The 25,583-nt window shown below is 51.9% G+C and overlaps 3 protein-coding genes across 13 annotated transcripts in view; 1 reads left to right on the top strand and 2 right to left on the bottom strand.

The window, feature by feature from the left end:
* LOC6587836 (flocculation protein FLO11) overlaps positions 1–1,215 on the top strand; it is a 55,695-nt gene extending 54,480 nt beyond the window's left edge. For all 3 annotated transcript variants that reach the window (XM_026991125.1, XM_026991116.1, XM_026991108.1), the window contains one exon: positions 53–1,215. In XM_026991125.1, the coding sequence (XP_026846926.1) occupies positions 53–107 (55 nt within the window). In that variant the 3' untranslated portion in view covers positions 108–1,215. The remainder of the gene's footprint in view (positions 1–52) is intronic.
* LOC6588203 (solute carrier family 23 member 1) lies at positions 1,209–4,081 on the bottom strand. The gene is made up of 4 exons (XM_002012846.2): positions 3,929–4,081; positions 2,465–3,123; positions 1,892–2,408; positions 1,209–1,829 (listed from the first exon to the last, which is right to left on the bottom strand). The coding sequence occupies exons 1-4, from the start codon at positions 3,965–3,967 to the stop codon at positions 1,278–1,280; spliced, it is 1,767 nt and encodes a 588-aa protein (XP_002012882.1). The 5' UTR covers positions 3,968–4,081; the 3' UTR covers positions 1,209–1,277.
* A 1,280-nt stretch (positions 4,082–5,361) lies between these two features.
* Positions 5,362–25,354, bottom strand: LOC6588206 (baculoviral IAP repeat-containing protein 6). Of its 9 annotated transcripts, none has more exons than XM_026984699.1 (31): positions 24,905–25,354; positions 23,697–24,007; positions 22,569–23,637; positions 21,715–22,494; positions 20,797–21,646; positions 20,511–20,731; positions 20,212–20,433; positions 19,589–19,936; positions 19,061–19,475; positions 18,574–19,001; positions 18,288–18,517; positions 16,628–18,228; positions 16,303–16,571; positions 16,065–16,252; positions 15,358–15,991; positions 15,088–15,159; positions 13,705–14,489; positions 13,382–13,640; positions 13,091–13,314; positions 12,899–13,019; positions 12,603–12,833; positions 12,355–12,539; positions 11,752–12,290; positions 11,222–11,685; positions 9,758–11,152; positions 9,321–9,638; positions 8,645–9,256; positions 7,749–8,586; positions 7,209–7,680; positions 6,719–7,147; positions 5,362–6,652 (listed from the first exon to the last, which is right to left on the bottom strand). In XM_026984699.1, exons 1-31 carry the CDS (start codon positions 25,110–25,112, stop codon positions 6,122–6,124), a joined length of 15,249 nt encoding a protein of 5,082 aa, XP_026840500.1. In that variant the 5' UTR covers positions 25,113–25,354; the 3' UTR covers positions 5,362–6,121. The 9 variants fall into 9 exon arrangements, with proteins under 9 accessions (XP_026840500.1, XP_026840503.1, XP_026840502.1 ...); XM_026984702.1 differs by having other exon boundaries at positions 9,321–9,605; XM_026984701.1 differs by having other exon boundaries at positions 16,077–16,252.
* Between the last annotated feature and the right edge of the window lie 229 nt (positions 25,355–25,583).

Genomic DNA, 25,583 nt, shown 5'->3' with positions numbered 1-25,583 from the left:
CTACTACTTACACATTTCCAACTGTTCCCCACTGACGCTGAGGTTATTACAGGTCCGGATCGCGTTACCGCACTTCTTCGGCTACTCGCAGTCCGACAAACATTTGATGTACCACACCGCAGAATGGCTTCTGCATCTTCTGCTACTACTCCAAACGGAAAAAGGCCAGCCCCGGCCATCAGGGGAACGGGCACGGACATGGCCAGGCCATGAGCACGCCGGCCAACACACCTGCCTCCTCGTCGGTATCGGCCTCATCCTCGCGCGCCAGCAGTGGCGGCAACAAGAAACAACAACAGCTCCAGCTACAGCCTGCCCAGAGCCAGACCCAGTCTGCCCATCATCACCACCATAATCCCCATAATGAGCACAACAAGTTCTAGACCCCCCGGACACCCAGTTCCCAGCATCCAATTAATTGTAGAGAATTTTTGATAATTTTTTGATATAGCCAAAGTTATAATCTAGAGTGCAGTGCCACCTTTGGACGCTGCTGTTAGTCGTAGGTTTGTTGTAGTTCGGATATAGCGGAGTTTCAGCAATAGATCGTGTATGCGATTATATACGATTTTCAAATGATTGTGCCTTGGTTCCTCGACGGTTTTAGATTTAGCCATAGCCGTATAACGTTGATTTTAACTGTAAGTGTGAATGAGAGACAAAGATACAGAGATACTCGTACTCGTACTCGTACTCGCACAGAGATGGAGAGAAGGATGGAGGATATGTTTCACAAATATATATTGTACATGTATTTTCTATACTATTTTTGTGGAGGATTTGAGTGTAAGCCTCGCGCCGAAAATGCGTTAAAATTTCTACAAAATAATTTTAACACCAATTTTTTGCATTATACAGAACGAACTGATTATAAATGGTTTTCGAGATTTGAATAGAGTTTAATTGGTGGTTAGAAGCTTTCGTTTGCTAGGTCTATTGATGTTATTGCGAAATAATAGAAAATATGCATAACTGTGAGCGAAAGCGGAAACGGAAACGGAAACGAAGAGCGTACAGTAAAAAGTAGTTACAAATCAAAAAATAAGCGAATTTAAAAACAAACAAACAGAAAAACATAAAATCTTTAGCTCGTTTTGGGTAGAAATCCGAATTCGAATGCGAATTGGAAGTGTTCAAATTGTAATTAGATTAGGGCGTGAGAGAACGAACAGAACATCGTTTTCTAAAAATAAATAATAAAAACTGAATTACAAATAGAATTGCATTCATTATTATTCTCTGGCGTTCCCATCGATCGAGCCCGACTGTGGGGATAATCAGCTCTGCTTTTGGAGCTTGTAGGTGGGCATAAAGGGTATGTAGTAGGTCCACTTCCAGCTGCGAATGGCATCCATGCCATAGGGAAAGTCGTAGTCCGTGGCCGTGCCGTCGTTGATGTTGTCATCGCCGAGCGGCATTTCGTTGGCCCACTCGATGAGGCCGCGCTCGGCGGGCGTGCCAGGTATCACGTTGTCCAGAAAGCAGCCCAGGACACCACCCACCAATATGGTTGTGCCCAGCAGCACGGATAGTGTCGAGTCGACCGTCTCGTTGCCCGTGTCAATGGCACCGGGATGTTCCTGCATCCAGCGACAGAGAACCATGGGAAAGAATATGGACAGACCGAGGATGTACAGGTTCCTCGACGATCGCAGATCCACATACTGCAGCGTGGACAGGCCGAAGGCAATGATCATGCCGAACATCACGCAGAATATTCCGCCCACCACCGAATCAGGAATGAGAATGAAGATAGCCCCAAACTTGCCGATCACCCCTTGGAGGACCATTATCAGCGCCGCCCACTGGATGACGCGACGCGAACCAATCTGGAAAGCAGATGAGTCCATCAGTGGAGAAGTCAACCTTCCAAAAGCCTCGCTGTACCAACCTTAGTGACTCCGATGGCGCCGACATTCTCTCCGAACGTGTTCGTTCCGTTGCCAGCTCCCCAGAGTCCGGCGAGGACAGTGCCTAGTCCCTCAGTGCCGATGCCCCGGTTGATGGCATGGAGCGGAGGCGAGTGGGCGCCGGACATCTGCGACACAGTCGGGTAATAGCTCAGCGATTCCACCGTGCAGGCCAGCACGCCGGCCAGCATTCCCAGAACCCCTGACAGCGTGACCGATGGCCAGCCGAACTGACCCGGATACGGCACGTAGAACCACTTGGCGCTGATCAGGACATTCAGGCGGACATCTGTGCGTGAGGGATGCGACGGTGGGAAGACATCGGTGGCTGTCAGGATGCCGCACAGGCCCCACATGATCATGATGGTCAGCAGCACCGGGAACAGGCGAAACAACTGGAACTGGCGCACCTCAAAGCCGTGACCCTTGCGGTAGGCCACCACGGGCACGGACACATTCGACATTATCTGCGAGAAGAGCGTCAGCATGGCCGTGGTGCTGCATAGATCATGAATAGGTGAGTGGGAAAAAAGCAAACATCTCGGAGTACTCACCCCACGGCTATGCCCCAGTGCTTGGAGGCCGTGTCCGCCGCATGCTCGAACAGCGTCAGACCCACAAGCGACACAGTGGGCACAATTGTCAGCGGCGTGACGTACTTGAGGATCTTGCCCACCAGCCCCGTGTAGCCCAGGATGACTTGAACCATGGCGGACACAGCGATGGCGCCCGATAGCTCCCGCATACGCACTTGCCACAGCTCCTGCCGCTCGTCCTCGGCCATGGCATCCATCTCGGCCTGCGGAGGACACTTCCACTGGGGCAGGGCGAGAATGGCGAGCGTGGGCACCAGAAACGAGATGGTTCCGCCCTGAACAATGGGCAGACGGACGCCCCACGTGGCCTGGAAGTAGGTCACAATGCCGGTGACGAAGATCATGGTGGATATGATGATGCCCCGATTGGCATCCTCGTCGGACATGCAAAGCGCCGGCGTCAGTATGAACGGGATGGAGACAATGGCCCCGATCATGGTCAGATAGTGCTGGAATGCGAGGAATATGCTCAGATACCAGGGCGGGTTGTCGTTGATGGCATATAGCAGTTGGGGCTTTTGCCTCTCGGCATGTGTGGGTGTGGATGTGGCGGTGGCTGTGGCTGTAGCTCCCACCGGAGGCGCACGATTGTGCGGCGATCGATTGTGCGCATCCCCCTGCAAATGAATGTAATCACATACTATAATTATATTTTATTAATGCAAAAATATCTATTTACTTATGTTAATTAGTCATTTCTGCTAGGGAGTACCAGCATCTAACAGGCAATTCCGATTTTATACTCTCCCGTACACTCGCCGTGTGGAAGTTTTACTGTTTTATTTATGAGCATTACAATTAAATTCTTGCATTCATTTACATAACTTTATGGCTCAAAAGAGTCCCCCGCCCCCCAGGGGCGGTGGGCAGCGACCCCTTTCATCGGAGCCCGAGTTTGACTGACATCTACGCTCGCCAATCGTGATTAATTGAGCGTGAGTATCAGACTACGGTCCATGGGATGCTGAATACCTAATGCTGAATGCTGGTTTGTTCTACCATCTACCCAGATTGTTTTAATCAGGCCATAAATTAATGGCTGATTAGTTGGAATAGTTGATAAATCAGTACACTGTCAATTTCCTACATTGTTTACTGAGAGACCTGCGAAAAAATATGACAAATTACAGTGGAATATTACTTGAACCCCAACTTTTGTACTGCAACGATTAACAAATTGTTTTAAATGATCTGTTAATTGCTTGGTGTTATATTCTCGAGCATTGCCCCTCGATTTGGTGGGCAATGCCAATGGCAAACAGAAAACAAAAACCGATAAATATCAGAGCAAAAGCTTCAACAATTGAGAGCAATTATGCAGAGTCCACGGGACGGACGGCTAATCGCATTTTCTTATGTAAACCCACGCACACGACAAATTGCTCTAGGTCGGTGCCGAAAACTCACAGAATTATTACTTACGGAGGCGCTATCCTCGACGGTAACATTGTTCAACTCCATGATCAGGCGATTTCACACTTTACGCCCGCCATAAACTAATCAAGAAGAACGCACGGGGTAGCTCTAGGAACCGCTCTTAAGTGGTATCCCGCCTCGAAAATCGACAACTGCTCGCGACAGAGACCCGCGTCTCAATGCCTTGGCGGAATGGCGAAGATCTATCAGCAAGCTGTCGAATTTCTCTATCGAGTGCACAGTTGGATCGGAGAGTATAGCGAGCGCATTGCCGTCAATTGAACGGCCATAGAAAGCATCGGAGAGCAGCTGATTGCGGTGCATTCTCTCATCGGAGCTAACTTCTAAGAACAATTAAAGGGAAATTCAGAATGATACAGAAAAATCAGCCAGTGATTTTGTGGTCAAATTATATACCTACCTACCCTTTATGAACTGAGATCTTGAAGTCATCTGGTATATTTTCCAGAATGGAAAGATCAGATCAAGATTGTGGATAACGACTCAGATAAGAAGCGGAAGAATGCCACGACGAAAAGACAAGCAAAGAATGTTTTATGGTAGCAAATGCTACCCTATAAAACAGCCAAACCATGTCCTATAAAGATATCGCCCAAAAAATTACCTAAGCTTGATAAAAATAAATTATCTTTCGTTTTCATTTTCAACTGGTTGGCCATGGCTGTAGCTTGTGAACAAAGTCAAACAAATATTGCCACTTTGTAGTGCAAATTGTATAGTTCTTAATTATATTTTTTTATTCTATAATTGTCTTAGATTTTTCTCGAATCCAGCCGAAAACATTTAGTAATGGGATAATGGGAAAGTTAGGAAGCTAACTTTTGAGCGGTATAGTATGCCTTTGAAGTTTGACGACCAGAAGGGGCTAAAATAATCAGTCTGCTTTTATTACTATGGCAGCTTGATACACATATGAACATATGTATGTACGTATGATAATAGTGGTCCAATTTTGAAAAAATCCTCTTGGACAAATATAAATTTTTGGTACAAAGATAAAGTTTCTCATCGTAACTATGGCAACTATATGATATCGTGGTCAGACACCACTGATTCCAACCAATAATATTTTTATTTATAAAACAGGACTATGTGCAACACTTTCTTGAGATAGGTACATAACGGAGTGACTAGTTTGCATGGAAATTGACGACCATATTATTCCTGATAAAGAAGGTATATTACTTTATGGCGTCGCATATGATTCCGTTCGGTTCTAACCAATTTATGAATACCTTCTTCAAGGGTATACAAAATGTTCGCTTCAAAAATGTATGGCATACTTTTGGACTTAACAACAAAATTAATTTCATTGGACTGGGGCTACTTCGCTCGGTTGAGTATTAACCGATATGGAATTATGATTTTCTTTAAAAGGATCAACTTTGTTACTTCGATACAAATACAAAGACAAACACTTTTTGCTTTTTTTTAGATTTTTTGGGGGAAACAAAATTGATTTTGAGTTTTATTTCAATCGGAAAAGTAACATTTACATTCTTCATCTGTAAATATTTAACTAAATCACTACGCACATACATAGTTTAATACACATTAATTTACTTTTGGTGGTTTATCTTGTGTGTGTGTGTTGTATACTCGGTCACGGTGCTGATATTTCCAACGCAAGTCACACGGTCCGGTCCTCCTGTGGTTCTTCTTTTTTCTCCAACACACACGTGAATATTCTTCTCGAATCTGATGGATTGGATCTGTTTTGTATATAGTATCATATAGTAAGCATTTATAAAAAAGAGTACAGTGTATTCGGTACAGTATTCTCATATACATGCAGAGTGGGATATTTTGTTGAATTGAAAGTCTCTCGTAATGCCCGGGAGAGTGCGTATGCATGTGTGTACGAGTTTGACGATGTGTGGATGCAAATGTACCAGCTTATTCTTGAAGATCATTATCATAGGTTTTGTTTTTTTTTAACATTAATCGTTACGGTTCCTTTAAGTAAAGCACACCAAGTTCTGTTGCAGTCTCTCTCTTACAAATAAAACAACTAATGGCGCAAAACAAAAATTGTAGTGTTTAAATAAAAGTGTCCTGTGTCTGGGCAGTGGCCGGGCACAAAGGTGGGGAGTGTGTGGCGGGAGGTGGGGGGGAAACAGCTGCAGGGGAAATGCCATAACCTAGGGCATCACTATCATTTCCATTGGGCAGCTAATCTTACTCCTCCTCGCCATCACCGTCGCCATCGCCATCGCCGTCGACGTCGCCTTCGTCCTCCTCCTCCTCTTCCTTCTCCTGCCAAACACTGCTCTCGTTCTCTGTATCACTCAGAATTTCAACCACTTCCTCCACGCCTTTGAGGACGCCCGACACTGGATCCAGGATGCAAGGGCCATTGTCGCTGTCGTCCCCATCATCTGTTATTAGATTCAGTTCCGGAACAATAGGACCATCCGTTCCCACCTGGACATTTGCTGTGGTTGTGGCAGCTGGCGCCGCGGAGACATCCATTGGGGGCAGCGTGGCAACAGGATTGAAAGGTGCATCCAGATCCTCCAGTCCGCGTGGCGGCTTCAATTTGGCCAGCTCCTCGCGCAAGTGACGATAGTGTCGACGCAGAACCATAGAGTTAAACGATATGGTGCGGCTAGCCCGCTCTGTGTACTGGGGCTTACTAAGCTCCTCAATCCAGCCCTCGATCTGTGTGCAGACCTCCTCGCGCTTCATCCAGAAATGTTTATGTATGACCTGCGAAAAGAGTTTAGTTACGGAAATTAGTTGAAAGTTGAAAGCTGGACAGAGATGAAGCCTTACGTCTTTGAAGCAGGGACTCGGATTGCGTATCTGTTCGAGCATGGCCCAGCGAACGCAGGCCTGATAGATGTTGCTATTGTACTCCCGCGACGAGTTGGTGCCACTAGGAGTGCCACGACTGCGCTCAAAGCCAGGCTCATTGAAGTACGGCTCTGGGACTAGGATCAGCGATTGGATGGAGACTAGCACCTGCAGGAAACTGGAGGTCTGCGCATTCCACTTCTCCTCGGGACGCCCATGCCAGGTGTTCAGCACCGACAGACACACTTTGCCATCGTTGTAGAGATTGGGATTGAAACGCACCGAATGGCGGCCCGTGGTCTCCAAATTGATGAGCATGGGCAGATTGGGATAGTCTGGCGGAAAGAAGACATCGAACTCGAAGCATCCATTGGCATACGGGGTGTCCGATGGCCCAGTAATGAGCACCTACAAGGATCCATCACAATGAGTATTTTCCGATTGATTTTGCGGAGGGGAATGCACTCACCTTCATCACATCCAATCTGTCCGTATCACAGCGCACAAATACAGAGCTGCTGTAGCTCAGAGGCAGACTGGTGGACAGAGTGACCGCTTCTTGAGCCAGCCGCTTAACCCGCGACGGATGATAGCGATCGCCTGCCAGTCGCACCATTTTCTCAAAATGATGCGACACCACAAACCGAAAGCTATTGTTCTCCGACTCGACAATCATGTCGAACGTGTCGAACTGCCGCTTCTTCATCAGCTCCAAATAGCGCTGTTCGACCGACTTGCTCAAGGGACGTTCCAGCTGGCCGCTGCCGTCCTCGCTGCTGCTCTGCATGTTGATCAGGGCATCGGCATCGGTGGTCTTCTGCACCAGCACACTCGTCTCCTGTATGTCCGGTATGAGCAGTGCCAGTCCCTCGTCATCGCCATCGTCAATGTTGAATGTCAATTGCTGCGTCTGGCCCTTGATGTTCGACTTCTTGTTGACTCTGCAAAGCGCGAAGTTTAAGTATGGAATCGATTGGGGGGATTGATATACTACTGGTATTCTACTCACTTTAGACGCTTGGCATACGTGTCCACGCAGGTCTTCATGTTCGTCAGCAGCTCAGCGATGGATTGTGTGCCCTCGCCGCAGGCGCTGGGCGCCGGCTGGAGCAGCGAGACGAGAGACTTGGACAGCGAGAGGGCGCGCAGCAGCTTCAGTATGGCACGATACAGCGGAATGTGTCGAGTTATGTCCAGAACGGAATCGTTGCGCAGATACGAGCTCAGGGCGGGAATCAAGCACGACTGCTGCAGCAGGGTCTGGAACAGAGCGGGCAGCTCCCCGGGCACGTCGCGCACATCGTGGTAGGCGAGTATGTCCTCGCCGCACATCTCGCTGGGTATACAGTCGCCCGGATTGATGTAGCTGGCCAGCACCAACAGCAGCACGGTGACATGCTCCTCCTCGCTCTTCTGGCGCAGCAGGGCCTGCTCCACGTTCCACGACTGTGTGGTGGAACCGGTGCCGAAGCCTGTTCCCTTGGCCCAATACATGTGGCTCTTGTCGTCCGAGGTGCCACTGGGCGTGGGCTCGTCCCCTCCACTGCTCTTGGCCCCAGCGGCGGTTCCATTCGTGGTTGTTGTGGTTGTGCTTCCGTTTCCACCGCCGCTGGCACTGCCACTCGGCGAGGGCTGGTTGATCGGTGCCCCAATCCTGTTGTTGTGCGACTGATGCGAAAAGATGCCCAGACAATTGAGGACAAGGTGCATGGCCCCCACCTCAATGACCACGCGGCGGAGCAGCATTCCATCGTCGGTGGACAGCGGCACAGTGTCCAGCAGCTGGCGGAAGACCTCAAAGGGCAGCGTGGGCAGCGAGGGTGCCAGCGAGAGGCTATAGATGTCATCTAGGGGACGGAATGCGATTAGCTTCCGGGATATTTATCCGATTGAAAATATACTTACTGCCCTCGCCGTCGCCTGTCACGCCCAGAACCAAACGCAACAGGCACTGGGCCCGCAGCTTGTCCCTCAGCAGGACATCGGAGTAGGCGGGCAAACGAAGAAACAGTCCAAAGGCGGCCAGCGAATGCTGCGGCACTGAGCTGACGGGCGTCTGCTTGGCCACTGGCTCGCAAATGGTGTCCTCCAGATCCTCGTATATCTCATCGTTTGGCTCCAGCTTCACCCAGTCCGCCAGTGGGGGACTCTTCTCCTTTTCGGTGACCATCATCACGGTCTTGCGGCCCGAATGCTCCGGATACACAGTGGGCAGATAGTGGGCCAGCAGCGAGAGGCCACCGTTGCTCGAGAAGCGTTGCAGTGGCGATGGCAGTGGCTCTGTGCAGGCTGCCTTTGTCTTCTTGTCGTCGATGGTCTCGTCTCCATGCTGGAGGGGCACCAGATCCAGGGTCAGGCACGGTATGGCCAGCGAGTGGCCTGCCGCCTCTAGTGTGGCCAGCACCTGGGAGATTGTGGCATCACCAGATAGCACTACGTTGGGATAGTCCGCAATGACCAGCTGATTTTTCTTGGACCAATTCGATTGCAACAGAAACTCCTCGACATTGAACACATCTAAACACGAAAATAGACCATTAAAAGACGGTGTTCAAAAGGGGACCAGAATTTGGAGACTTACTGGAAGTCGAGCTGGTTGTCTGCGTCTCCTTGTCCTTGTTAACGGCCAGCAGGTTTTTGGCATCTTTGATGCGTTTGTCCTTGGCCGCCACGGCGGCACCCACGCTCAGGAACTCTAGGCTGCTCAGATCCACATTGCTCAGATTGATATAGCAATTCTTGTCCCAGTTCTTGTCCTGTTTGGGATTGACGAATTTGGAACTTACGGCGGCTCCTGGGGCACCCGTGCCACCACTGCCACTCCCGTTTCCATTGCCACTGCCTGAGGGCTCGCTAGCGCGCGGATCTGTTGATGTAGTGTAAACTAAGTTACTATAAGCTGGAGGGGGCAGGGCAGGGCAGGGCAGGGCAGGGCAGGGCATACAATAAATAAATAAAAACATAATTAATCAAACAACATCAAAGCAAAAGAGATTCTGTTTCAGGGCCAGGACCTACCGCTAACGCAATTCATGAGAATCTCCTGGCAGGTCGTGCTCGTGGTCACATTGAAGAGCATATAGTGGGCACTGCTGCGTTTGGCCGGATGATTGTTGACTGCCGCCACCGGCAGGCTGGTGCTGCTGATGCTGTTCGAGGCCGCAGAGCCAGACCCAGACCCACCGCCACCCATAATGGCGGACAGCGTGTCCCGGCGCTGCAGTGGATGCTGACTGCGCACAGCGACGGTGATGTGCTCGTTCTCCAGCAGCAGCTGCAGCACCAGTTGCCGCGTGAATCCGGAGATGGTGGGGCGAGTGCCCTGGACAGATCGCAGCGGCTTGCAGATGATGGCGCCGATGAGGAGGGAGGTGAGCACTTCCTGGTTCTCCGGATGGCAGGCACTCACGCGCGTCAGAAAGTTGATAGTGGAGCGCTCTAGGCGAATGAAGGACTGCTGCATGGGCAGCGTCTTGCTGAACTGCGACGAGTGTGTGTGGCACAGGAGCTGCAGCAGCGGCTTCCAGAACACAGAGCCCTGCATCGTGCCCAGCCAGTTCCGCATGGGTCCCTCCGCGCAGCACTCGGCGAAAAAGTCCAGCACTTTGGGCACAACCGAGCTGCTCAGCAGCGGAGTGTTGAGATTCGGTGGGCTGGCACTTGGTGGCGCCTCCGCCTTGTCAAAGTCCGTGAGGGACGACGAGCCCTGCTGGCCATCAGTTGGCATCGCCGCCTGAGCTGGAGCTGGAGCTGGAGCCGGAGCTGCAGCTAGGGAAGGAGCTTCTTGCTCCAAGCCCGCCAGCAGATGAGTGCAGTACTCGTAGACGGCGTGGGCCAACAGCTTGGGCAGGCCAGAGTCCAGCATTTGGTAGACAGCCGCCGGGGACTGGCAGGCGAGGGCCAGCGTCTTCAGGAATGTGGGACGTTCCAGGAGAACCATCAGATTCTCACTGCCCTCGCGGCGGAACCAGGCGCTGCCGCTCTGCACCTTGCTGTCGTCGGTCTGGCCACGAGCCGGCGGCTCCAGCTTTACGCCCAGCTTGACCAGCAGCTGATTGAACAGCTCCGGCTTGATGAAGCACAGGGCACAGAGCAGCGAATCGAAGCTGCTCTTGAGGGGCTCATCTTGCTCCAGGACCGACACCCATTCGAAGCAGGTCTCGAACAGGGCCGAGGTGATCAGCTGCGGCAGCTCTGGCAGCTGATACTGGACGTGCACCCGCCACAGGATCGAGGCAATGACCTTGACGAAGCCGCTCTGAGGGTTATTGCAGCGCGCCTGCTTGCTGTAGTTGTCGTGCAGCTGCATGATCCAGTCGATGAGCACGCGCAGCTTGTCCAGCAGATGCGTCGAGGAGCCAGTGACCACCTCGTGGATGAGATCGCACACAGCATCGCTGGACAGCTTAAAGACTGAACAACAAACAGAAAACGAATAAGAAATGTAATCTTCAGAGAGGCAGAGACAGAGACTCTACTCACCCTGGGGCGTGGTGTGCCACAGCAGCGTTCGTAGGAGCTGCAGACTAAGCTCGTGATTGTAGGCGCCCAGCTTGAGCAGTATGGTCTCCAGATGCTGCTGTGCGAGACTCGGAATCATGGGCATGATATTCAGCAGCGAGCAGCAGGCCTCCAGGAAGCCCGGATAGGATGCCGGATAGGCGGCAATCAGATCGGCCAGCTTCGTGTCGGGCTGCAGGGCGGCCATATGGAAGCAACGCGACAGGATGCGCACCCAGCCAATGCTGGTCTTGGCAAATGCATCATCCTCCGGCATGGCATCGGCGTCTATGGTGGACATGGCAGCCGTTTGCAGCGGCGACGAGCACGACGTCAGCGAGTCCATGAACGGCCCCTGCGAGCGCAGCCCTTGCATGCGATTACCGAATATTGTCTGGCCGAGCACGGCAATCTGCACCAGACCCACGTTCCCGCAGTCCTTGGGTCTGCAAAGCAAGAAACCAATCCATTATAATCCAGTCTGTTCCATGCTCCAGCCATTCGCTACTCACTTGTACAGCCTGATCACAATGCTGGTGGCCACCTCCGCCTTGGACAGCTTGAGGCGGATGCAGGTGAGTCCTGTGGTGGCCATGGGCGCACCTATTGGAATGGAGCCCACGCCATAGTCGCGCGACAGCTCGAGGGCCACGGCTGAGGGGCAGGAGGCCAGATTGGAGGTGTGCGGCACCAGTTGCACTTCCTTCAGCAGAATGGCGGTGGGCAGCGTGATGGTCAGATCGACATGCGTTTCGTTCGGGTAGAACATGTAGCTCCAGGCCGGGGAGCGCGGACGCCTGTGCGTTGCATTCGGATTCGATATGAGCACCTCGGCGCTTTGGGCCGCATCATTCTCGGACACGATGTGCGAGAAGGGGGCGAAATTAATGAGCCCGTCGTACTGGGCCCCGCTGCGCGGTGGATGCTGGGTGGCAGGCGCCGATGTGGCGCCCGTACTGGTGGTGGTCTTCTTGCAGGCACTGTTGGCGGCCATGTGGGTGTTCAGCTTGAGGCGAGTATTCCGCGTCATGTGCTGCATAATCAGCGAGATCTATTCAACAGACAAAAAGGATGCTTTGAGTAAAATAAAGATCCGCTAAACGGCAGATAATTACCAATCCTGGCTGCATGTTGATGATCGTCTTATTGAGCCGCACCAAATTGTGGCAGATAATGTGTATGCCGCCCAGCTGGGTGAAGGTCTGCACGGCTGCCGTCACCTCTAGCACCTTGGAGATGTACCACAGGAAGGGCTCCGACAGCGGCAGACGCGGCAGCGTTGCATTCCGCTGAATGGTGGCTGCATATCGATGAGAATCATTAGAGGTCTATCTTGGTAGCGGAGGAAAAACCACAAGCTTACTCTCTTCGAGGTACTGGCAGATGGGCGCCACTACCAGTCGCGGATTGGAGGCCTTGTCGCTGAGTGTTATCATCAGACTGAAGACGGCGTCGGCAATCGTCTGGGGATCATCGAGTACGGTGTTCGACTTGAGCAACAGAAAGCCACCCGAGGACATCATCGTGAACGTATTCGTGGAGCACTGGGAGAGCGTGCCAAAGAGACGTTTCATCGTTGGGAACTGGCGTAGCACTAAAATCGAATGGTATTCTCAATTAAAGAGGGAAATTGACACATGAAAAGCGGGAAAATCATACCCCAATCGGCTATGCAGGGCACTTTGCTACGATGCCCTTCCGTGTTCAGCTGCTCTGCCTTGGTCTCATCCGTCTGGCTTTCAGTGGAGAGCTCCTCCTCCTCCTCGGGAATAGTTACCTCCTGCATATACCAATCGGCAATGAATCAAATCAGAGTTCTAGGTTCTAGAGGGCACTTCAGAGGACACTTACGCTTGGCTGCCTGGGCATCTCGGTGAGCACCATGTGAGAGGACAATCGAAGCAGATTTATGATCAGCGAATTGTCGCATATTGTGGCATTCTGCTTGATGGGATTCTCCGAGCCCAGGACATTCGCGAACAGATTGCTAAAGTTGTTGCCGGGATTGTTGCTCTCATTGCCACGCTGGCACTGCAGTTTCTCGCCATTGGAAATGTTGTTGAAGACCAGGAAAGCTGCAATCAGACGGGAAGTATGTCAAACACAAGTCCAAGGAAAGGTGCGTTGCTTAGAGACACTCACAAACACTTTCGGTGATCTTGAGGGCTATGTTTAAATCTCCCTTGTCGGTGGGCATCATCAGCAGGTCGCGCACCAACTGATTCTGGGCATCTATGGGGCCCTGCTGGTTGCTAATGGCCCCTCCGGGCTGCACCAGCTGCAGCACGACATGCAGCAGGATGTCCTTCAGCTGGCGTTTGCAGGGAATTCCACTGCTGTCGGTCTTGCCATGCAGCCACAGCAGTAGATCATGCAGATGCTTGCAAATGGTGGGTCCAGCCTAACAGGAGGATGCACAAGAGATTAAATAACCATGATGAACGATATACAGATCAGATACATACACAGCGATTCGTGATTATGGATGAGCTCATGCCGTAGCCAGAGAAGAAACGCAGCAGCATCTTCTCAAAGTTCTCGTCATTCACAATCACCTCATTGATTCGCGTGCAGTCGGCATCGTCCCCGATCGGCTGGGAGTTGCACGCGAGCAGCAGGCACTGGAAGCCCAGGCACCAGGTGCGCAGCTTGATGTCGTTGTGCCAGGCCAGGGCCAGCAGCAGTCCTTGGACGGCATTCGCGCCGAACGGTATTCTGGGCACGTCCGTCTGGGAGATGCCCGTCGTGTAAGGCTTCTCGGCCAGCTCGCAGTTGAGCGTCAGCCACATCTGCAGCACCTGCTCCAGATGCACCCACGTGTCCTCGTAGTGCAGATCGGCCAGTATCGAGTCGAAGACGTTCTTGAACATCACGTACGTGTTCCGACCATTGTACTCCGATCCGGACCACAGCTGGGTCAAGTACTCTGGCCAGGGGGCCGCCTCGGGCGGCGGCGAAACAAACTCGTTTGTCAGCACCTGCGGCAGGGAGGCGTACAGGTCCAGGGAGGTGCGATTTGTGAGGCGTCTCAGCTGCGTCTCCACATGCAGCTCCAGGCCCACATCCAGCCGCGAGTCCATAGCCACCGAAATGGACTTGCAGAAGAAGTTAAAGGTGTTCTTGCACAGGGCATTGCTCTCCTTCTTGGTCACCGGCTTTGTGCGCTCGATCATGTCGATGTCGTTGAGCATGTCGTCGAACTCCGCATCATCGCATTCGATCAAAGAGGGCAAGTAGTTGTATTTAACGGCTGTAGAAGACACAGCTGTTAGATCATGCGCATAGATCCGTGGTTCAAAGATACAAAACTCAAATAGTACGGGGGAGGAAACAATAAACAGATCTACGGGTTGGGTTGGATTGGATCAGAGACTATAAAATGCCAAGATATTGCTTCAGGAACAAATTCCTTTTCGTACCGGCGCTTCGTTTCTCTTTCGGGCTATCCCTTCGCCTCATTTCGAGCATCAATTGGCTGTGTCTTTCCTCAGGAATTCGTTTTTGGTTTCTTGGGACCGAATGATGAGCGTTGGACCGAGAATTAAGTCTTTTTTCTGCGCCTCGCCAGAGACTGTGCTTTGTTATTGGTTTCTTGGGACCGCGATCAGAGACGAAGCATAGCATAGCATATCCTTTTTCTACAGGGCATCACCACAAAACTGGCAACATCTTGGCAATTGTATAGTCTCTAGTGGGATGGCGTTGGGATTCGGGGTTCGTTCTATAAATCCAACCACATGGCAGGGCAGAGCAACCCCCTAAATATCCATAGATATTGTGGGTGAGTGGGTGACATGCCATGCCAGGTGGTTGGTGCCATAATAAATTAAATGTCTTTGGTTTTTTACCCTCCTGATAAAACTCTCGAGCTGTCGGCATTAGCATCTCGAACTGTGCCTCGGAGCATGAGGAAGACGATGCTAAAAAGATGAAAAATATGTTGATTCTTGCTACTGAGCTTTCAATTTACAAATTGAGAGAGAGATCTATCTACTGGTGGACTAGGGGACGAGGGGACTAGGGGACTTGGGGACTGGGAGACTGAGGGTATACACATGCACAATTCGGAGAACATTGGAACACTAGGAGGAACTAGAGGCTGCCCTGAGAATACGTACATGTAAAATCACTGAAAAGATCGCGGGCTTCCTGCACCTCTGGCTCCATGGGCCGGGGCGGTGCATCGTTGGTGGGCGTCACATCGCTGTCCCGGTACTGCTTGTCCGCATCGAGCAGATCCTGCAGCAGACATGTGATGGCGTGCACAGCCCAGGGCTGCTGCTGATCGTTCCACACGGCCAGGCGTACGAGCTGCTCCAGCTGCGCGGTGGTCACAATCTTGCACAGCTGCACTGAGGGACGGCAGGCGGCCACCAGGCGAGCAATCACCTTGCAGGTGAGCAGAAACTGATCCATATTGCAGTCAAAGTCCATCTCCAGCAGCAGGGCAAACAGACCACGGATCACGACCTTTATATTGGCCATTCGCAGCGTCTTGAGGCCCTTGTCAAAGTTGCTGTCGCGCTCGGTCTCGCTGCCAGAGGATCCTCCTCCGCCGCTATCCGCATGCTTGGGCGACGATGTCGAGGACGTGGACGTGGCCGCAGTCTTTGTGGCACTGCTGCCACTTGGCAGGCCGCCACTACCCATAAACATATTGGCCGCAGCCATATTGATCTTGGTGGCTGTTGTCTGGGTTTTGGTGGCGCCACTCTTGGCTTTGGTGGAGAGCTCCATAAATATGCCAGGATGCTGCAGACAAGATTCATCGTTAATATGGTTATTCCCAATAGATTCTCCCTTGTTAAACCCGCTGGCAGCTTACATTTGTTATTACCTCGTTTTGAATCATGTATATCTTCTTGCCCCAGTCCGTGTAGGGCTGAACGGAGTATTTGCTCTGTTGGATGATGCGCTTCTTGAAGCAGCGCAACTGTTTGCTGTTTGGCACATTGTTGGGCCGTGTCTTGGTGAAGTCACTCTCGCAGCTCATGAAATCCCATCGTGCGGCAGCTGGAAAATGAAACGTTTGATTGATCGGCCTTTTGGTTTGAAGAACTCACATTTATCCTTGCGCTCGTTGTCGTCCAGACACACGGAGAGGAAGAGGAGCAGCCAGGTGATCAGCTGCAGATCGGATGTGCTGCCCATGTTGGCGCTACGCTCTGAGGCACTGGCCGATGTGCTCGGCTGCTCCGACTGGAATTTGTAGTGCGGCGAAATGGGGGCCAGCAGCTTCAGGAGGGTCTTGAGCACGGCATCAATCACAATCGAGCGACAGGCGCCCATTCCAATGCTGCGGCGTCCCAGATACGTCAGCAGAAAGAATATGCTGCAGAACAGGAGAAGAGTTAGAGCGAGTGGGAGTGGCAGCGTGGCAATACGAACCGATCCTGTGGAAAGGCCTTGCAGTTCTGTGCGGAAAAGAGGCTGCAAAAGGTCTCGGCCAGGAAGTCTCCCCACCACGGCTGGAAGCAGCACATAACCACCAGCAGGGAGCAGGTGGCCAGCTGCAGCTGGGCATCGCCATAGACCACCAGGGAGTTGAACAGAGCCTTGGCTGTGGCCGCATTGAAGCGCTGATAGACGGGCAGGATGTTCTTGATGCCGTATTCGATGGAGAAGTGCAGCAGCACCTCCACCAAAGTGAGGCTGAGGACACGCAGCTTGTCCCGCGAGGCAGTACGCAGCGTTTCCTCTGTGAGCGGACCCGAGTTCGGAGGGGGCGTGCACACCAAATGGGGATTGACTGCGCGCTCCAGGCGCAGCACCACGTTCCGGATGACATTGATTTGGTACTGGAGCAGCATGCACTCGTCGTAGAGGGACACCACCTTGTTGCTGTTGTCCAGGTTGCCGAGCTCCTCGTCGCGCTGCTTGTTGATGAACGCCTGCAGATGGGCCACATTCGAAAGCTCGCTGTGGCGCATGGGCGCCAGGACATCCATCAGCTTGGTGCTGGCCAAACTGTAGCGACAGTGGACGTCCTCGTACAGGGCATTCAGCGACTTGAGCTGTGCCTGAAGGTTCTGTTTGGGCTGCTTGATGAAGCGCATTAACTGATCCCCATAGCCGTCGTGCTCGAGCACAACGGGATGGCCAAAGAACCGACCCAGCGGCACCTTGCACTTGGTGGACGACATCCCGATGCGCCCGATGATGGTCACCTTCAGGAAGCGACAGATCGGCGGCGGCTGTATGTCGCTCAACACCAGCGTCTTGGTCTGGATATCCGCCATCTGGACGAGACGCGTGCAGTCCGTCTCCTCGTCAAAGCACCAGATGTCGATGTTCAGAGACGTGAGCTCGTCGCAGGGGGGTATCACCACGTCCGTGAGGAGGATGTGCTGGCCAAAGTCCAGCACCACGAACCGCCTCGCACCAGAGTGCATGCGATCGATAATAATCATTTGTTTGGGCGGCGGCGTGATCAGCTTGTGCCAGGCAATCGGCTGACACGGATTAGCGCTGAGATTTTCCATAATCTTTTCGGATTCGGCGGCATCATCTAGAACGACAGTGCTGTCGCCAGTCCCCCCTGTGCCGCCTGTTGCGACTCCTGCCTGCTGTGGCGCTGTTGGGGCTGGGGCTGGGTCTGCTCCAGCAGCTGCAGCTGCCTGTTCCTGTGTCGGCAACATTCCAGCAAAGGGCTTCAAGGTATCCAGTGCCAACTGAGTCTTGGATGTCGGTGCCATTTCCCAGTTGTCCAGTTTGCTGGAAGCCACCATGGCATACTGTTGCTTCTTGAGAATATAGCTTTCGAGCAGGGACAGGTCGGGCAGGAACTGTGACAGCTTCAGCTTGTCCAAAATGGCAGCCTTCTCGTTCTTCACCTCCTCCTTGAGGGCATGCTCCAGGTCGGTGAGCGAGGAAACAGACTTATCCTTGAAGCCATTGACCATGCCGAACGAATCAAAGTCGATCTTTCCCTCCTTTTCGGTGATTTCCTCCACCATGGACTCCACATCGTTGACCAGATCGTTCAGCTGCTGAGCAACAAAGGCATTAGATATACAAATATTTTGTTGAAATGTGTCCATCTTCCTACCACATCATCGTTCTTTTCCTTGGCCACCACCAGCTTGGGTATCATCACATCGTCAATCACTAGACTGGAGGCCGCTGTGCCACCCACACTGTCAATGTTGTCGATGCGAGTGGCCTCCGACGTTTGCACACAACTGAAATGCAGTTGGACCACCTCGAGCAGGCCGCGCAGCTGATTGCTGATGCTCTTGCCTCGTATTAGATAGGGAAAAGTGCGAAAGTCGACGCCATCTGCAAAGGGATTTCAGATTTCAATCAACTCCAAGGCCCAGTATCGCACAACCTACCAATCGAACTCAAACGCTTAATGTCCAGTGCCGTCACTTTGAGGATCGCCGAATTGCTGCGTATCACATTCGTCAAGGCCACGGGGGAGCTGATGCCGTGCCGATTGAGATTGGGGAAATCAAAGTCAAAGATCTCCGGCTCGAAGGGGAACCCGTAGAGGCCAAAGCGTGTGCTCAACAGGGCGCAGCAGGGATCCCAGCGCTTGTCTATCTCCCCGGCTATTTCCTTCAGCAAATTGATGGCCTGCTCTGATATGCTGTTGTTCGACTCCGCGGTGGATGTGGCGCACGTGAGCATGGTATACCAGCGCACAACACTGCCGGTCTGGGCACGGGGCAGCTCGTGGAAGGTATTTGTGATGGCCTCCTTAATGGTGTAGTCCAGCGTGGTAAAGAGCTGCAGCTCCGTGGGTAGATTGGTGACGCCCCTACAGAGGTAGATGCAGTTGTAGATTCAGTATGATGCTCTGGTCAGATGAATACTCACTCTGTAAGCATTATTATCAGCTTGGAGCACTTGTGGGCCGTGCTGCGCTCGCTGTAGATGATGCAGTTCCTCATCAGCTGCTCAATATGCTTCTCGGCCAGGGAAACGCACTCGAACTGCTGGGCCAGCAGATCGGGTATATTGGCTGCCGTCTGCTTGTTGATCTGATCCTTTAGCCGCTCGGATTTGGGCGAACGGAAGCGGTTCAGGCGAATGAAACATATCCAGTTGAGGATGTCGAGGGCCAGGTTCTTGGTCAGCGGCGTGGATCCCGAATCGCTGGCAATGCGTAGCAGCTGCTCCATTAAACCATTGCTCTCCAGCATGGCTATGCGCTGCATTCTCGCATTGCTGATGCGACTCTGCGACTTGACGGCCCTCACGCTGATGGAGATCTCGTGCAGCCAGTCGCAGCCTGTCGAGAGAGAGAGAGAGAGAGAGACAGAGAGAGAGGGAGTGGATGAGAAGGGAACCCGCCAGACGAGATAAATGATTGGCAAATGATTGCTAATGAGAAAGTACAAATACCTTCCCTAATCAGTTCCCCAGAAACAAGAGAATCGGGCGGCGGCTCTGGCGAAGTTTGTTCTGAAAGCATTTCGCTTGGATCTTGAGAAGAAGCACTAGCTCCATCGTCAACGCTTGTTTTGATCACCTTTAACTTGTTCAAATGTTTGATTTTTAAGCCGGCTTTTTGGATTTTCTTAAGTGTGACTTGCAGATGGCTTTGGCTTTCGAGTTTCAGAGCTGCCGTCTTCAATTCGTACTCAGACGCCGGACTCTTAGGGATTGGATTCGAATGCTTATTTGATTTTTGGTCTTTAACCAACATCTCTATATGATGGGGTCGGCGCTTGTGCCGTTTCAGAGGGGATGCTGTAAAATTATATCAAAATCAAAGTTTAACGAAAAAGGGAAAACCACAAAAACTACAACAACAACTACAACTGTTACAGCATTCAAAATCCATGCTATCCCGCATCAAAACAATATTCCCAGCAAACCAACGAAAGAGAGTCGGATGTGAGCTTAGGTACATTTTTGTAGTGCAAAGCGCGACTCTCGTAAACGAATCTTTCACTGCCACAAACTGAATGACATATGGATCATATTTCTTGCGACTCATCTACAAGCCGGTCAGTGGTACATACCCCTCGTCTTGGTCTGTCCCTCCTTGGATGGATCTGCCACTGTCTTGATGTGCAGCAAAAAGTTACGGGTACGCGTCTTGAAGAGCTTCGGCGAGGTCAGCGTTGCCGTGCCCCCCTGATCGCAGACATCAATGCAGGACGAGAGCTCGATGGGACCGGCCAGAACCTCTGCATTGTGGGCCAGTAGATATTCCTCGCTGAGTACGGGATTCTCATTGGCAACTGCAAATCACAAACAAAGTTTCACAGAGAGTTTTAGCTATCCCAGGGCCGGGGGGTGGGTGGTGTGTTTCACATACTGTAGGAGAGATCAATGTTGTCGTCAATGACATTCGGCTTGTAGCTGGCATGCGGTCCCTTCATGCGATAGCCAAAGCCATTCGTGTTCTGCTTGAGCAGGGTGACCTGGATGGCCGCCGGATTGGAGCATTGCTGGTACACCGTGAACTTCAGATCAATGTGACCCAGAGACACGGGCTGTGCCAAATTGAGCTCAATGATGTGCTCGTCCCAAGTGGTACTGAGAGGCAAAGAGAAACGATATTTGAGCAGTGTTTGGGTGAGTGTATCCTTTTGGGGACTTACGCATCGTTGTGCAATCGCCAGGTGCGCGTGTAGTCACGCTCATCGCCGCCATGCCGCATGTTCTGGGACTGCTTGCGCTGCTTCTGCACCTGCCCCAGATCGTTCCAGCAGCTGGGCACTTCCGCCGAGTAGAGGGTCAGCTTGTCATCGAACTGCGTGAGGGCATGGAGCACGCGCAGATCGTCGAGCGTCAAGTCGCTTGTTTTGTAGGCCAGAAAGTTGGCATTGTTCGAGCCCATCGACTGGGCCGAGGGCGAGGTGTGGACGTGGACACTTTGGTGTGTGGCGGCAGCTCCCGATGTGGATGCCCCCGTTTCGGTGCCCACATCCACACTTATGCTATCGTTCACGGTCAACAGCTTGCCGTGCTGCTCGGCACCGATCGCCATAGGGCGACCAGTGCCATCTGTGACACTCAGTTCTCCTGCCTGCGCCTGCGTTAGGGTTGTGCTGCACTCGTCCTCCAGCTCGAGCAGTTCGTCCCCGGAATCGTTGTCGCCCTCGTTCAGCGAGTAGAAGAGCAAACCGCCCTGGCGGGAGCAACAGCACAGCCTGTCCATGTTGCGGCAGTAGACAACAGACTCAAAGTGCTCGCCCTCCTGCTCGATCACTGTGGTGGCCTGGAAGTCTGCCAGCGAGTAGATTTCCACGCTGCCATCGGCACACACCACACAAATGGCGCCCACATCCTTGTGCTCCGGGGCGGAGTTGAAGTTGGGCAGGACGCACAGCTGTTTGGGACACTTGGCCCGGCTGAAGGTCATGGCCAGGGTGTAGTCATGCGATATCTGCTGATCCTCGTAGTCGAACAGTAAAAGCTGAGCGGCCACACTGCCATCGTCATTGTTGTCTATAAAAGGGAGCCGAAAGGTAACTTTCAAATGGAATTAGTTGTGAAAAGTGAAGGAAAAAATGTACCCGTATCCATGCGGTCGTCTGCCTCCTGTTCCTCCTCCTCATCCTCTTTGGCCACCGTGGCCATAATGATCTTACTGCCCTCCGTTTCTGGGGCCTTGGTGCGCAACAGCTTGACCAGCAGCTGGTTGCATTTCGGTGTTGAGGGCATTATCTCGGCTATCTCAACGATCTCTTGGGACGCACTGGCAACGTCACCGTTCTCGCCGCTTCCCGCCCCCCCATCCAAGGCATTCGTGCGATTCACGCTGGTCCAGCTCTCGACGACACATTCGATCTCCTCGCTGGCCATCAGTTTGTCGCTGCTGCTGTTGCTTCCATTTAGCATTATGTTGTTGTTGTTATTATTGTTGTTATTGGTGCTGCCGCCCAAAGAGTTGCCATCGTTGTTGTTGTTATTATTGTTGTTGTTGTTGATATTCTGATGCGTCATCTCGGCATCGTCGACAAGCTTGTCCATGTCATTGCCCATGGCAGGAAGATTGCCCACATTGACGGTGTTTGAGGTGACCATCAGACCGCCAAGAGGATCCTCAAGATTATGATCGAGTATCTGCGACAGAGTGCACAGATCAAAGTCATACAAGACGGACGCATCGTCCATGGGCTGGCTGGCGCCATTGTTCTTGTTGTAGGTCATCAAGGCGGACACAAAGCCATTGCTATCGAAGCCATCGGCGAATTTCTCGTACGGTGTCATGGCCTTGTTGTCATCGTCCTTGGACTCGAGATTCGCTTGGGTGACGTTTCCCACGCCCCCACAGTTGGCATCACTCGAGGAGGCTGGAAAATGGAAATTGTTTTTAAATATCCCTTCAATCTCCTTCCATACATCATCGTATATGCAGAATACTTACTGGTTCCGGTACCGATATGTGAAGAGGTCTTCTTGAGATTTCCCCCAACGCTGGAGACGCTGCCACTGTCGTTGCTCACGCTGGCCGAGGTCTCGCTCTGGCGATACACCTCCACAATATTCAGCACCACCATGCGCAGGGCCACCTCGCCGCTGCTCTGGCGCACACTGACGCCCAGCACAATCTTGGACCCCACCACGCCCGCGCGCAGTGTGGATGTGGAGGTTATATGCTGGGCATTGACGCTGCCAAATTTGCCACTGGTCTGATTGGAGCCAGCATGCGAGCCGCCGCCGCCGCTGCCGCTGCTAGAGCCACCATAATTGGCAGCGGAATAGACGTAGTTGACCTTGGTGCGGGCTCGGGCATTGGGCAGAACACAGATGGCCGTCACGCGGGCCCACTCGAAGCTCTCCTCGAACACATCCTTGAGCAGGGTCGGTACGTGGAAGCTGTACATCAGCCGCAGATGACGCTCAATGCTCCAGACGCTCAGCTCGCCCGTCTGAGAGCAGCTGGTGCACAGCACATTCGCATAGTCGCTGTTTGAGATGATGTCGAAGCCGAGGCCAGGCGCCGACAGGGCCGGACTAGTGGCATACGTGATGGACAGGGGCACATTCTGCGTGTACTCGCCCTTGACAAACGGACAGATGGGCGAATGGCGCTCGTGCTCGCTCCAGGGCTCGTCGGTCTTCTCCCAGCAAACCAGACACACGTTGCACGTGAAGCACATGGCACGATCCTCCCCGGAGGACGACGGCTGATGGTAGAAGCCGGCCTGTGCCATTTGATCCGGCAGCGCCCACTTGTAGTCCATGTGGGGCCACTTCTCGAATGTCTGGCGACGCACGGCCTCTGAGTGCATGAGCACACGCTTAAAGTTGCTGAAATTCCAGCCGAAATCGGGCACCCGCGAGCCCATCATCATGTCTGTGAGCCGCTCATTGATGGCGGATGCTATGGCAAGCACTGGAATGTGACGCTCCAGACGCTTCAGCAGGATGACCACGTTGTTGGCCACCAGCTTCATGCTGGAATAGGGCACCTCCAGACATATTGTATTCCACTGCAACGTGAAAGGTGTGTGAGAGTGTGTGTGGACAGGACCAGTGGGATCAAACTTACTCGCTGGGCCTTGATGCCCTTCTTGGCATTCTTCTGGGCCTTGTTTATCTTCTGGGTTAGCTCGTTGCTAATGTCGCAGGGACACTCGAGGCCCTCGCTCTCCAGATCGTTGATGCAGTGCTGGAAGATGATCGCCTCGGACAATATGATCTCCAGCTTAATGTAGTCGTCGTTCTGCCCAATGGGCGCCTGCAATATGGTATCCAGCAGCAGGACGCCATTGTAGTCGCCGCGCAAACCCACATTGTGGCCATCCCAGAACAAGATTTTATCTTGCAAGGGCATGTAACGACCGTGAACGACGCTTTCGCCTGTCGAAAGGAAAGGAAACAGAAATCGAATTCAACATTAGAATCAACCTGCTGCACTTGCCACACGAACCCCCACCCCCAACCACATCCCCAACCCACCCCCGTAGTCCGGCCCACTATTACTGCACCATGCGCAGTCAGCATCTCCGATTTCGCCATTGAGGGGAAATTGCAAATGACTAATAAAGCATAGAGCAAGCAGCGGCGGTGTTTTAGTCGCTGCCACCGGCCGGGGGAACTACGGAAGCGGGGGTCGGGGGTCGGGTGTCGGATCGGTGTTGTGTCTGTGTGTGTGCTGCGCAGTAACTGCGTAATAGAAGCTAAACAAAAACAAAGCCCATGCTTGCTGCTGCTGGACTCAAATGGCAACAATAAACATATTGCGATAGTGGAAGAGGCGGCTCGAATTATGAAAAAATCCCGACACTTGTCTGTGCGGAAGGCGTGGCAGATATCGGCCCTGATTAGGAATTGATCGAATCTTAAGGGAATAATGGTTTCAAAAATTAGAATTGAGGGATTTCTCGTCCAACTTCATAAAAAATGTATGCCACACGCATACACACAGACAGACGAAGGCAAGTGCAAAGCAATTACAAAATGCACTACAGTTGTCGCTCGTTAGTAAAATCAAACAACCATAATATAAATGACAATATTCGCAAGTGTTGTATGCATTTCTTTCAAGTTTTAATTGAAAGAATTCTTATATTTCGTGCAAAATTACCGCCCATAGCAGTGTGTGTGTGTGTGTCCGTGTGCGTGTTAGTTCTAATTTGCAAGTGTGCACTGTAGTGACATTTGTATTTTTGCGTGTTTGTCGTGTGTGTACATGGGTGTTAGTGTGGTCGGTGGTATGTGTAGCACTATTTTATTTCCTTGCTGCCTGCCGCTTACCATTTTTACTCAATTTATACGTCTGCAAAACAACTCCAGAATTGACATCCAGAACCTTCACAACATTATTGCAGCCGAACAACAGCAGCACATTCAATTGCGGATGGTAGACGATGTTGCGCATCTCGAACGGACGAGCGGGTGCTCCGCTATTGTCGCCCACATCCAAGTACCCGTCTTGCTTAAGAATACGCTGCTCTGTGGCCATGCTGTCGCTGTAACTGTTGGCACGCGAGCAAGCGCTACCCTTGCCACGCACTTTGGATTTTTTTTCTTTTCCACTCGTCTCTGAAGCACGGTAAAACAAATTTCGAATTTTTCACAATTACTTTTGCTCTTGGGACAAAATCTGCTGCCCCTTCTACTTCTGACAGATGTGTTGCCATTCGCCGTGGTGCTTGCTAATTGACAATCGCAATTGTCAAAATCGCAATTCAATCGGGAACGCGGTCGCAAGATTTCAAAAATAAGGTACTAAATATGTTTTTGGTTTGTCAGCTAATTTTTGTGTGCCTAAATAAATATGAACTATTAATATGAACTATGAGTATATCAGCGGCGCTACTAAACATATGTATTTTATTTAGTTGGAATTTCAGTACATATCCAGCCCTGGGCCTGCTATTCACAGCGAACTATTGTTGTTTACATATCGCATTCAACATTCCCAATTACTTTT

Source organism: Drosophila persimilis, unplaced genomic scaffold, assembly GCF_003286085.1.
Source record: "Drosophila persimilis strain 14011-0111.01,24,50 unplaced genomic scaffold, DperRS2 tig00000000-arrow-pilon, whole genome shotgun sequence".
In the NCBI taxonomy this organism is placed as follows: Eukaryota; Metazoa; Arthropoda; class Insecta; order Diptera; family Drosophilidae; genus Drosophila; species Drosophila persimilis.
The sequence above is the reverse complement of the archived record's forward strand: the minus strand, read 5'-3'. Positions and strand labels throughout refer to the sequence as shown.